The sequence below is a fragment of the Otolemur garnettii genome, unplaced genomic scaffold, assembly GCF_000181295.1.
Source record: "Otolemur garnettii isolate 467f Iridium unplaced genomic scaffold, OtoGar3 scaffold00037, whole genome shotgun sequence".
In the NCBI taxonomy this organism is placed as follows: domain Eukaryota; kingdom Metazoa; phylum Chordata; class Mammalia; order Primates; family Galagidae; genus Otolemur; species Otolemur garnettii.
Window position 1 is genome coordinate 565,207 of NW_003852432.1, and position 11,512 is coordinate 576,718.

At 38.7% G+C, this 11,512-nt stretch overlaps 1 protein-coding gene and 1 pseudogene across 2 annotated transcripts in view; one reads left to right on the forward strand and one right to left on the reverse strand.

Annotated features, from left to right (window-relative positions):
- The window catches only part of TNPO3 (transportin 3), a 102,216-nt gene that overhangs the window by 76,110 nt on the left and 14,594 nt on the right, over nucleotides 1–11,512 (forward strand). For both annotated transcript variants that reach the window (XM_003789744.3, XM_023513204.1), the window contains 4 exons: nucleotides 1,446–1,562; nucleotides 2,443–2,537; nucleotides 4,664–4,820; nucleotides 6,967–7,134. In XM_003789744.3, coding sequence (XP_003789792.1) covers nucleotides 1,446–1,562; nucleotides 2,443–2,537; nucleotides 4,664–4,820; nucleotides 6,967–7,134 — 537 coding nt within the window. The remainder of the gene's footprint in view (nucleotides 1–1,445; nucleotides 1,563–2,442; nucleotides 2,538–4,663; nucleotides 4,821–6,966; nucleotides 7,135–11,512) is intronic.
- On the reverse strand, nucleotides 7,399–8,246 carry LOC105886984 (annotated as a pseudogene).

Consider the following 11,512-nt stretch of genomic DNA (forward strand, 5'->3'; position numbering starts at 1 on the left):
GGGTTACCTACAAAACAGATTTTAAGGAGGTCCTGACCCTGCGACTGAGTGCCTCCTTAACTTCTTCATTTTGGGCTCCAGTTCTAGTTTGTCAACCCCTTACTAAGTAGCTGCCAAGCCTTGACTTAATTTATTCCTTTGCGAATGCAACACAGAAAAGATTCATACCTACTATCTCATGCTTATTCTATGGCATGAGGTAAATTCATGTAATAAGACCAATACATGTGTTCTGTGATGGCATTTTAAATTGATGAATGTATAGTTACCACTTAATTTTTAGAGGATAGTGGAGTAAAAATTCTAGATAAATAATTTAAATGTGCATATAATATTGAAAGTATTTTTTCTTTTTTTGAGACAGAGCCTTAAGCTGTTGCGCTGGGTAGAGTACTGTGGTGTCACAGCTCACCACAACCTCCAACTTGTAGGCTTAAGCAAGTCTCTTGCCTCCCAAGTAGCTGGGACTACAGGCGCCCACCACAATGCCCGACTAGTTTTTGGTTGTAGTTGTCATTGTTGTTTGGCAGGCTCAGGCTGGATTCAAACCCACCAGCTCCAGTGTATGTAGCTGGTGCCTTAGCCACTTGAGCTACAGGCACTGAACCATATATTAAAAGTTTTATTCTGTTGAGATCCAGATGTCTTGATTTGAAACACTTTTTTTTTTTCTTAAAAGATACATAGGTTTAAGGGAAACATAAATTTAAACAATGTGTTTACTGTCTTCTCTAAGATGACAGCATTTGATGATTTTATTCCAACTGTGCCTATATATCTTATTTTAAAAATGACATACCTGGCTTGGCACCTGTAGCTCAGTGGCTAGGGCGTCAGCCACATACACTGGAACTGGCAGGTTTGAACCCAGCCTAGGCCTGCCAAAGAACAATGACAACTACAACTAAAAAATAGCCAGGTGTTGTGGCGGGCGCCTATAGTCCCAGCTACTTGGGAGGCTGAGGCAAGAGAACCGCTTAAGCCCAAGAGTTTGAGGTTGCTGTGAGCTGTAACACCACGGCACTCTACTGAGGGTGACATAATGAGACTCTTTCTCAAAAAAAAAAAAAAAAAAAAAAAGACATACCTATAATATAATGCAAATGAGGGCAACCTGTAGGTGTTGGAAACTTGAAGTATACTGTGCTAGGGTTTGATTTATATATTTATTTTATGCACATTCCCTAGTAGCTTCCAGCTTGAAGTAGCTGTCACACTGCATTATCTTGGGAAGACAAATAGTCAGAGTCTTAGAACTCTTAATAGAGAACTTGAAAATTATTGAGAAATTGTTGAATACTGTGTTCTTGGAAATGTTGCCAACAAGCTTTACTATGTTGCTTTAAAGAGAAGAGACTATCTCTGAATTGCTTCTTGGAGCAATTGTAAGTAGATACTTATTAAAGGGTGACGATTTAGACTGATTTTTTGTTTTTTCTTGGCAGATGGTGAACGTGTACCACGTACATCAACATTCCTGTTTCCTGTACCTTGGCAGTATCCTTGTGGATGAGTATGGCATGGAAGAAGGCTGTCGGCAGGGACTACTGGACATGCTCCAGGTTGGAGAGAATGGATGCATCAGGCCTGAGGAGGGTTTATTACAGGCCTGACAGTGTGTTCTTCACCATATCTTTATTCTGTTGTTTCTTTATGTTTTCCCCCAGCGTGATAATTTCCTAACAGGGAGGTAGAAACTTCCTAGCTGTTCTCTGGACAGGCCTGTTTGAGAGAAAGGGAGTGGAGGCAGGTGGGGAGAAACTGACTCTGACCGCTTTAGCATAATGATCATTACAGATATTACAGCCTGGTTTATGCTCACCAAAAGCCTGGTGCTTTGGTGGGGTAGGGGAGCAAATTCAATCTCTTAAGCTCAAGTGTAATTGTATTTTATTTAAATTTCTTGCCCAGAATCGCCAATGAACAAGTTTACTTAGCAGCAAAGAGGGTTTAAGGGTTGGTAGCAGATACAGGAAAAAGCTCCCAATAAACCTCTTTTTATCTGCATCCTAATCACAGGGAGGGAATAGATTACATAAAGTATACTTTTCCTTTTCCCTGGATATTATTCTATTTAAAATTGAGATTTTATACCTATAATGAAAATTCCTTCTATTCTCTTAGTGGGCTAGACCATATCTAGTACATAAATGGAATCCTTGTTTTCAGAAATTTCTAAACTTTGATATAACATCTATCTAGTTTTATCAACTAAAAATACCCTTAACCCTTTCTGAAGTGTGGACTGCATGTATGAGAACCGTTTATGTGGGAATGGTTTTAGTCCTCCTTTTCCTGACCCGATTCTCATCACAATCATTTTCTTTTCCCATCTGTGCTTCCCTTCTTTGTTTCCTTTGTATTTATTGTGATAATTGGCAAGTCTGAATGCAGTGGCATTTCTACATAAACATTTCTTTTAAAAGCACTGGTTTTTTTTAGGCACTGTGCATCCCCACCTTTCAACTCCTAGAACAGCAGAATGGTCTCCAGAATCACCCTGACACTGTAGATGACCTGTTCAGGCTAGCCACCAGGTAAATCTCTCTGAAGACCAAGTCCCCCTCTCCCCCCCTTCATTTAATTGCTTATTCCATCATCGCCATCTGACACTTGGCTGTTTTCTTCTCCTAAAATACGGTCACTGGGGTAGGTAGATTAGTGATTCATAACCCAAGGTGAAGGTGTTGGGCTGGGAGCAAGAGGTAAATTAGCTAAGTTCACAGTAAGTGTGCTTGGTAAAAACACTTGACTAGATACTCTCTATAATCCTCTATAGTTTTAACTTTTTTCTTTAAAGAGATGAATTCTCACTCTAACCCAGACTGGAGTGTAATAGCACAGTGGCTTGATCATAGTTCACTGCAACCTGGAACTCTTGGGCACTGTTGCTGTATCAGCTTCTCAAGTAGCTGGGACTACAAGTGTGTGCTACTGTGCCTGCTAATTTATTTACTTATTTTTTTTTTCATTTTTTGTAGATGGGGGGTCTCACAATATTACCTAGGCTGGTCTTGAATTCCTGACTACAATCGAGCCTGTAGGCATGAGCCACTCCACCCAGCTCACCTTTAACTTCTTATGCTGCTGTGATTTAATGCTTTACCTCCACTTTTTCCTTGAGAAGCTTAATATCCTTCAGATATAAACATGTCTCAGAATAAGGAATTCTTAGGGTTTTAAAGTACCCTAGAAGTTTTCCGGTATTGCACTTCTCACCTCTTCCCTAGCTTGCCACTCCACTCATTGCTTAATTTCCTTTTACTGGTAGCACTAACAACATGGCTTGGAAACTGCTTGGAAACAACTATTATATTATTTACAAATGTGAAATAATATTAACTTGATTATTTCTTCTCAGGATTGAATATTGAACGTTTTTTTCTTAGTTAGATGAGTTAGAAAAAACTTTTTCCAGGAGCGGATAAGAGAGGGTTCCTGGATGGACTGTCAGCCTCTTTTCCCAGGGTATATTCCTTGGAAAACTAATTTCTAGGGGCACTGTTTGCACAAATGATGAAATAAGTTTGGAAAATACTTTATCTTTTTCTTAAGAGATTCTCCCAGTACATTAAAAGATCTGAGAAACTCTGTAGTAGTTTAAAACAAAAAAAAAAAACCAGAGAAGCAAAACATCCTGTAAAATACAAAATTTCCCCAACTTACTTGAATATACAATCTTTCTTTGTGAATTCCTATTGATACCCTGGGAAACTGGCATTCTATAAATGTATTATGGTTTGGGAAATGCTTTTCAAGCATTTCTAAGATTTGACTTTTTAACCTAGGAGACTTTTTTTTTTAGACAGTGTCATTATGTTGCCCTTGGTAGAGTGCCATGGCGTCACAACTCACCACAAGCTTCACCTCTCAGGCTTAAGTGATTCTCTTGCTTCAGCCTCCCAAGTAGTTGGAACTATAGGCGCCCGACGCAATGGCTAGATTTTTTTTTTTTTTTTTGGTGGTAGTTATCATTGTTGTTTGGCAGGCCTGGGCCGGGTTCGAACCTGCTAGCTCCAATGTATGTGGCTGGTGCCCTAGCTGCTGAGCTATAGGCGCTGAGCCTAACCTAGGTGACTTTTGTTTTTAAGCTCTTTTGACAGATTTTCCTTGAAACTACTTGGCTTGATTTATAAGATCACAGTTGGAAATTGAGTTTGTGGACATGTTTGCTAATCTAAGATATGGTCCCTTCCTTGCCCTGGCATTTTTTTAATGTGTTTTTGTTTTTTTATTGTTTTAAAGAGCAGCTTTAGGTTCACCATAAAATTTAATGAAAAGTATAGAAAGTTCCCGTATTCCTCCTACCTACCCAAATACATAGCCTTTCTTATTATCAGCATCCTCCGCTAGAATGATCCGTTTGTAGCATCAGTCAACCTATATTAACAGATCATCATCACCCAAAGTTTATGTTAGAATTCACTCTTGATGTTGTGTTCTGTGGGTTTTGACAAAATGTATAATGAATGACATGTACCCACCATTATAGGTAGTATAATACAGAATACTCTGAATGCCCTAAAAATCTTCTGTGCTCTATCTGTTCATCTCTTCCTTCCCCCTAATTCTTAGCAGCCACTCATCTTTTTACTGTCTTTTATCCCGGCTGCTTTTGCAGTCTAATCCTGTCATTTATACCTGGTCTTTCTTTCCATACCAGGTTCATTCAGCGTAGCCCTGTCACCTTGCTGAGGAGCCAAGTAGTCATCCCTATTTTACAGTGGGCCATTGCCTCTACTACGTTGGATCACCGAGATGCCAATTGTAGTGTCATGAGGTTCCTACGAGACCTTATCCATACTGGGGTAGCCAATGATGTAAGTGTTAACATTGTTTCTTTTCTACTTCACAGCTTATTATCTTCTCTCTCGTCCTCATTTCTCAGGGTTAGCAGTCCCCTATCTTTTTTGGCACTAGGGACCAGTTTCACGGAAGCCAATTTCCCCACAAACCTGGGGGTAGGGTAGAGTAGGGGAGATTGGTTTGGGGATGATTCAAGTACACTACATTTATTGTATGCTTTATTTGTATTATTATTACATTGCAATATATACTGAAATAACTATATAGTTCAACATTATGCAGAATCAGTGGGAGCCCTGAGTTTGTTTTCCTGCAACTAGACAGTCCCAGGAGTAGCATCACCACCTCAGTGCCACTTCAGATCATCAAGCATTAGATCTCACGAGCAGCACACAACCTAGATCCCTTGCATGTGTTTGTGCTCCTGTGAGAACCTAATGCCACCACCAAATGAGCTGATAGGAGCTGGAGCTCAAGCAGTGATGCAAGTGATGGAGAGTGGCTGTAAATACAAATGAAGCTTCGCTTGCCCTGCTGCTCTTTTCCTACTCTGCTACCTGGTTCCTTACATGCCACAGACCAGTGCCAGTCTACAACCCAGGAGTTGGGAACCATACCCTTAGGGGAAAACCAGTATCCCGGTATTCTTTATTTGATTTGTATTAGTACACGTATACCATAGTGGATCATTCACTAGCCAAAATATCAACTATTAGATCTGAGATACTTGCGCTGTATGCTGTAGGATGTTTGAAGCAACCTGAAGTTCTCCCTGCTCTGAAACCATTTGGTGTCTGATGAAAGAGATAAACAAGTATAAGGAGTTAAATTCTAACAAGAGGCCAGTTTGATTATTACACCTGAGTGTAAAGGCCAGTATTTGATTATTATTACATGAGTGATAAAAGTCATGATTGAGGATAGAAAGCTCTGAACAGAAGTGAGTTGGAATAACTTTCTAGAAATGAGAGATTTCATGGACAAATAAGATAGAAGTAGAATTTGGACGAATTAGAGGAGGTAGTCTAATTTGCATGTAAACCAAGATCAGAGGAAGTCAGAATAGCACTAAGTGTTAATAGATAATTAAGAAACCTTTTTGATAGGAGCAATAAAGTGGTTTATGAGATTTTCAAAGGTAGGTTTGCTTAGATATAGAGTAGAATTGAAGGTAAGGGAGAGGGGTGAAGAAGTATATATTCACTTCTACAATTCTATTTAGGCTATTTAAGAAGTCTGATAATAAAAGGTAAGAAAAAGAATAATGTAACTATGAAGTGAAAGGCAGTTTAAGAAAATACTTTACTCAAGATATTAGATGTAGTGTATTTAAAGACTGTAAAGAAGGAAGAAAATTAAAGTTTTTTGGGTAGAAAAGATATCAGTTAGACAAGACATCTTTGTTATTGCAGTTGGTTTTTTTAATAAGCAAATGAAAACACAAGTTATTTTTCAAAGGAAAAAAGGATTGATTGCCAAGCTTAATCATTATTTCTTTCCTGCTTTCTAATCATGGAAAATCTGTGCATTAAAGTTAATGTCATCTGACACCCATGCCCCTTCCCTTGTTACTAAACTTTTCTTTTTATTTTTGAGACAGTGTCTCACTTTGTTGCCATCTGTAGAGTGCTGTGGTATCATATCTCACAGCAACTTCAAACTCTTGGGCTCAAGCGATCCTTTTGCCTCGGCCTCCTGAGTAGCTGTGATTACAGATGCCCACCACAATGCCTAGCTATTTTTAGAGATGGGGAGTCTCACCCTTGCTCAGGCTGGTCTTGAATTTCTGAGCTCAAGCACTCTACCTTACCTTGGCCTTTCATGGTGCTAGGATTATAGACGTGAGTCACCATGCCTGGCTGGTTACTAAACTACATTTTCTTCTTGATGACAAAACATTTTGTGGACTTTATAAATCCAGCCATTTTATATGTGTACACCCATGCACATGTGTTTACACACATACACATGCACACTTTCTTCCTTCACAAGGAGAATTTGCTGGATTAAAGGAGGCACCCAACACAATGCCTGGCTGTTTTTTAGAGATGGAGTCTTGCTCTGGCTCAGGCTGGTCTCAAACTCATGAGCTTGAGAAAAAGTTCTTGATCTTTGGAAAGTTGAAACTAGAACTTTTGTGATGCTCATGCTTTCTTCCAGCATGAAGAAGACTTTGAATTACGGAAAGAACTGATAGGACAAGTGATGAACCAGCTTGGACAACAACTTGTAAGCCAACTGCTCCACACGTGCTGCTTTTGTCTCCCCCCCTATACCCTACCAGATGTGGCTGAAGTGCTTTGGGAGATCATGCAGGTTGACAGGCCGGTAAGATTGTTTCCATAAGGAATCTATCTCATAATTCCTAAACCTATTAGACTTTGGTTCCTTAAGGCTCACCCTAACTTTGAAACCAGCTTTATTGTATGTCCATGTAATTAATTTTAGGAATATTGTTAAGTTTAGTTGATAGATGAAGGAATCCATTGAAGGCTAGTAATTCATTACTGAGGCTTTTTTTTTTTTGCTTTTGCTTAATGAATAAGTTTATTGTTTTTATCTGAAAACCCTCGTATAAAATTGCTGTTTGGTTTAGCTTTCAGCAGCCCACTCCTGAGCTCTGAGAAAGATTGCCTTCTTTTGAGCTACCTAATCTTTCTTCTGGGCAAGGAACATTTTGGGATGGTTTCATCTGTTCTTTTTAACTTCTTTCTTGGGCTTCTTCTCATAGACTATCTCATATAGTAGAATGAGCTTTCTTTATATGTCTTCTCCATTGTGTCTGGAATAACCTTGTTCTTTATGTATTGAGAGAACTGTTTCTTGCAAGCATCTTCATCTTTTTCCATTAGATAATGCATATAATCTGCAGCATTCTGTCCATGCTATGTTTCCAATGTACTTCAGTATTAAATTCCTTGCTTTTAGAATCATAACCAGGGAATCATTTGGTACTGTGAGGGATAGTCAAGCCTCCATTCACAGCTCCCTTCAGGCCCTAAAAACTTTATTGCCAGTGGTAGTTCTGGCTAGGCCTGCATCCAAATAGCATGTAAAAGCACCAGACTGGTCATTCATTCTTTGCATATTGTATTCATCACCAGTCACCTCCACTTGGCCTTCATAGATCTTGTCTAGGCAAAACCTGTTGAGAAGCCTGCAGGCCAGCAGCAGACTGGTACAATATGCTGTAGCATAGTTTGTCAGGCCAACCTGCCCACCATATTTTGGTAGTTCATGTGCATGAGCTGTGTGGACTGTCATATCCCCTTTCATATGGTCATAAGCAATCTGACAAATGATCTCTATTAGTTACATTAACTATCATTATGTATTTGGGTGTGTTGTTCTTAGTCTATCCTTGTCAATCAAGCATTTCTGAGCATAGTAATGAGTTTTACTCTCATCCTGCAGAATAGAGACCCTGCCTGTGGCCTCATACAGCCTTCCATTACTGAGTTCCTGAAAGCATGTTTGTGTGTCACTGTCATAATGTTTATATATTACCAGAAATGTAGTAAACATTGAACTCAACTGTGTGGCTGAACAATACAAAATTTGTTCACTCATGAGACATGCCGGTATATCAGTTATATAGAGCTGCAGATTATTCAACAAGTATTTAATCACTTCAGACTCCTTATATAGCATGTATTGTTCCTTGGTGATAAATCTAGCCAGAGCATTTGGAGGCATGTAAGTGTCTAACAAACCCATAATGTATTTTCCCTTTGCATTATTTGCTTATCACTTGAGCATGGAGTTTTTTTTTTAGTCTATCCAGTAATGTCCAAGTAATTTCTGTAGTGGATGAATCTGTTGATTGTAGGTACTGAGTGAAAGTTGAGCAGAATGAATAATACTGGCATTACTTATAAACGGTTTTAAACAGTGTTTAAAAATTTTAATGTAAGAGCAGTTCAGGAAATGGCACAATTAGTTGTGGTTAAAGTGAGCTATCTTCCAGAACTGCAGATTATATAATAGATAAATAATTTATAATGGATAATGCCTATTATTTCCATTGACAGCTGTTTGATATACATTTCACTTTAATCTAATGAAGTAGCATTTTTGTGTTTTCCTAAAGCAAGTACTCTTTAAGCCCGTAGGGTTCAACAAATTTAATTCCAGAAGTTCTTAACTTGAGAAATAAAATCTCCATACTCTGCTTAAACTTTTTTGTAAATACACTTGGTTCCTAGGTAACAGAAGGATTTAACTATTTAACTATTTAAATCTAACTATAAGAACATTCTTGATTTCTAAACATATAGTTAAGTGCTAACAGAAGAAGGAAAAAATGGAAACAGTTAAGTTTGAACAGGAAGAGAAACCAGGTACCATGTGCTCTTAAAGAGTTCACTCTCCAGATACCCATTCAACTGTCAAATAATTTAAAATGATTGTTATAAACATCAACTTAGAACTGAGTTTTTGTAAAGGAACTCTTATGTAAATTTGGGTTGTCTATGTACTGTAAACTGATTGGTATTGTAACTAAAGACACAAGTCCAAAGAAAGTTCACATTCTTGAGTACTTGAATCATTCTGAAAGTTCAACTCAAATTCTTTAATAAAAGATAGCATATCAGCTTGCTTTCTTAACTTGAATAAACTACTAAAACCCTTGCTTGTGTTAACCTTCTTTGGTAGAGCCCCATCTGTGACGAATTTATTTACTATTTCCAACAAGATTTTTGAGGTTCCTTCATGAGAAGTTGATAAACACCATTATGTGCTAGCTAATTATATTTGCTTTTTAGTTTGGTTTTTGTTTATGTTTTGAGAGGATACTGCTGTTAAGTCATGAGCAGTTTTTGTTTTTTTGTTTTTTTGTTTTTTTTTTTTGAGGCAGAGCCTCAAGCTGTCACCCTGGGTAGAGTGCTGTGGCATTACAGCTCACAGCAACCTCCAACTCCTGGGCTCAAGCGAGTCTCCTGCCTCAGCCTCCCAAGTAGCTGGGACCACAGGCGCCCGCCACAACGCCCGGCTATTTTTTGGTTGCAGCCGTCGTTGTTTGGCGGGCCCGGGCTGGGGATTCGAACCCGCCACCTTAGGTGTACGTGGCTGGCGCCTTAGCTGGGTGACCTATAGGTGCCGAGCCATGAGCAGTTTTTGGATTTCAAAACTTTATCATTTAAGGCAGTGGTTCTCAGCCTTCCTAATGCTGTGACCCTTTAATACAGTTAAATTATTTTTGTTGCTACTTCATAACTGTAATTTTGCTACTGTTAGGATCGTAATGTAAATATCTGATATGCAGGATGGTTTTAGGCAACCCTTGGGGTTGTTCATCTCCCAAAGGGGTCGTGACCTACAGGTTGAGAACCACTGATGAAGGGTTCTTTCCTGAATCTTTTGTCCCTTTGTTTTTTTCTGAGTAGAGTGTTGTCTCCCCTGGGAGCAACATTTAGAGAATTATGCAGTACTTAACCTTTTATATTGTAACATTTACCTTTGCTCTGGCATTTACCTTTGCTCTGGATTATCATTTATAATCATGAATGAACATAATGGGGAAAATATGTAGTATTAAAAAAATAGCTATAAAAAAGTAATTTTATAGCTCAAACCTATGGCCAAAGTATACACCAACATAAAAAAAGGGATGAAAAAAAATTAGAGCTGACTCAAAGGAGAATGAAACTCAAACTGAAAATAAGAATATGAGGGTGTTCCTAGTTTTTTGATTTTCAGTTTAGAGAAGTAAAGAAGAATGGGGATGGTTTCTATGCATATGAAAAGTATAGACTATGGAAAGTATAGAGACTATACCTAGATAAAAAGACATTATTTTTTAAATTTTATTTGCTCTGTTGACCTGGCTAGAGTTCAGTGGCAAGATCATAGCTCACTATAACATCAAACTCCTGGGCTTAAGTGATCCTCCTGCCCAGCATCCCAAGTAGCTGAGCCCTCAGGTGCATCCCAAAACACCTGGCTAATTTTTATATATATATTTTTTATAGAGATAGGGTCTCGTTATGTTGCTCAGGTTGGTCACACAAACTCCTGGTCTCAAGCGATTCTCCTACCTTAGCCTCCCAAGGTACTAGAATTACAGGTGTGAGCCATTGTACCTGGCCAAACACATTATTTAAAATAGCAGTAAGAGTAAGATTTTTCTGACCCAAAGATGCAGGCAGATATCACAAAGGAACTGAATGGATGTGACTTCTGCTGAGAGAGGTGACCTTAAAATCCTTAAGATTCTGGGTTCATATTTTATGTATACTTCCTTTTTTTTGAGACAGAGCCTCAAGCTGAGTAGGGTGCTATGGCATCACAGCTCACAGCAACCTCCAATTCCTGGGCTTAAGCAATTCTCTTGCCTCAGCCTCCCAAGTAGCTGGGACTACAGGCTCCCACCACAACGCCTGGCTATTTTTTGGTTGTAGTTGTCATTGTTGTTGGCCGGCTTGGACTGGATTCGAACTCTTCAGCTCTGGTGTATGTGGCTGGCACCTTAGCCGCTTGAGCTATAGGTGCCAAGCCTATGTATACTTTCTGACAGGATTGCTTGGTATATTATTGTTCCTGCTCTGTTTGGTAACTGGATCTTTACTTTGGATTGCTTTTGATCTTTACATTCAACAGTTTTTTTGGCATCTGTCTAAATTTTTATAATATTATGTAAGTTTATGACAGAAACAGAACAATAACTTCATCTAAAAGAGACTTTACTTTCAAGATGTCGAAGGCT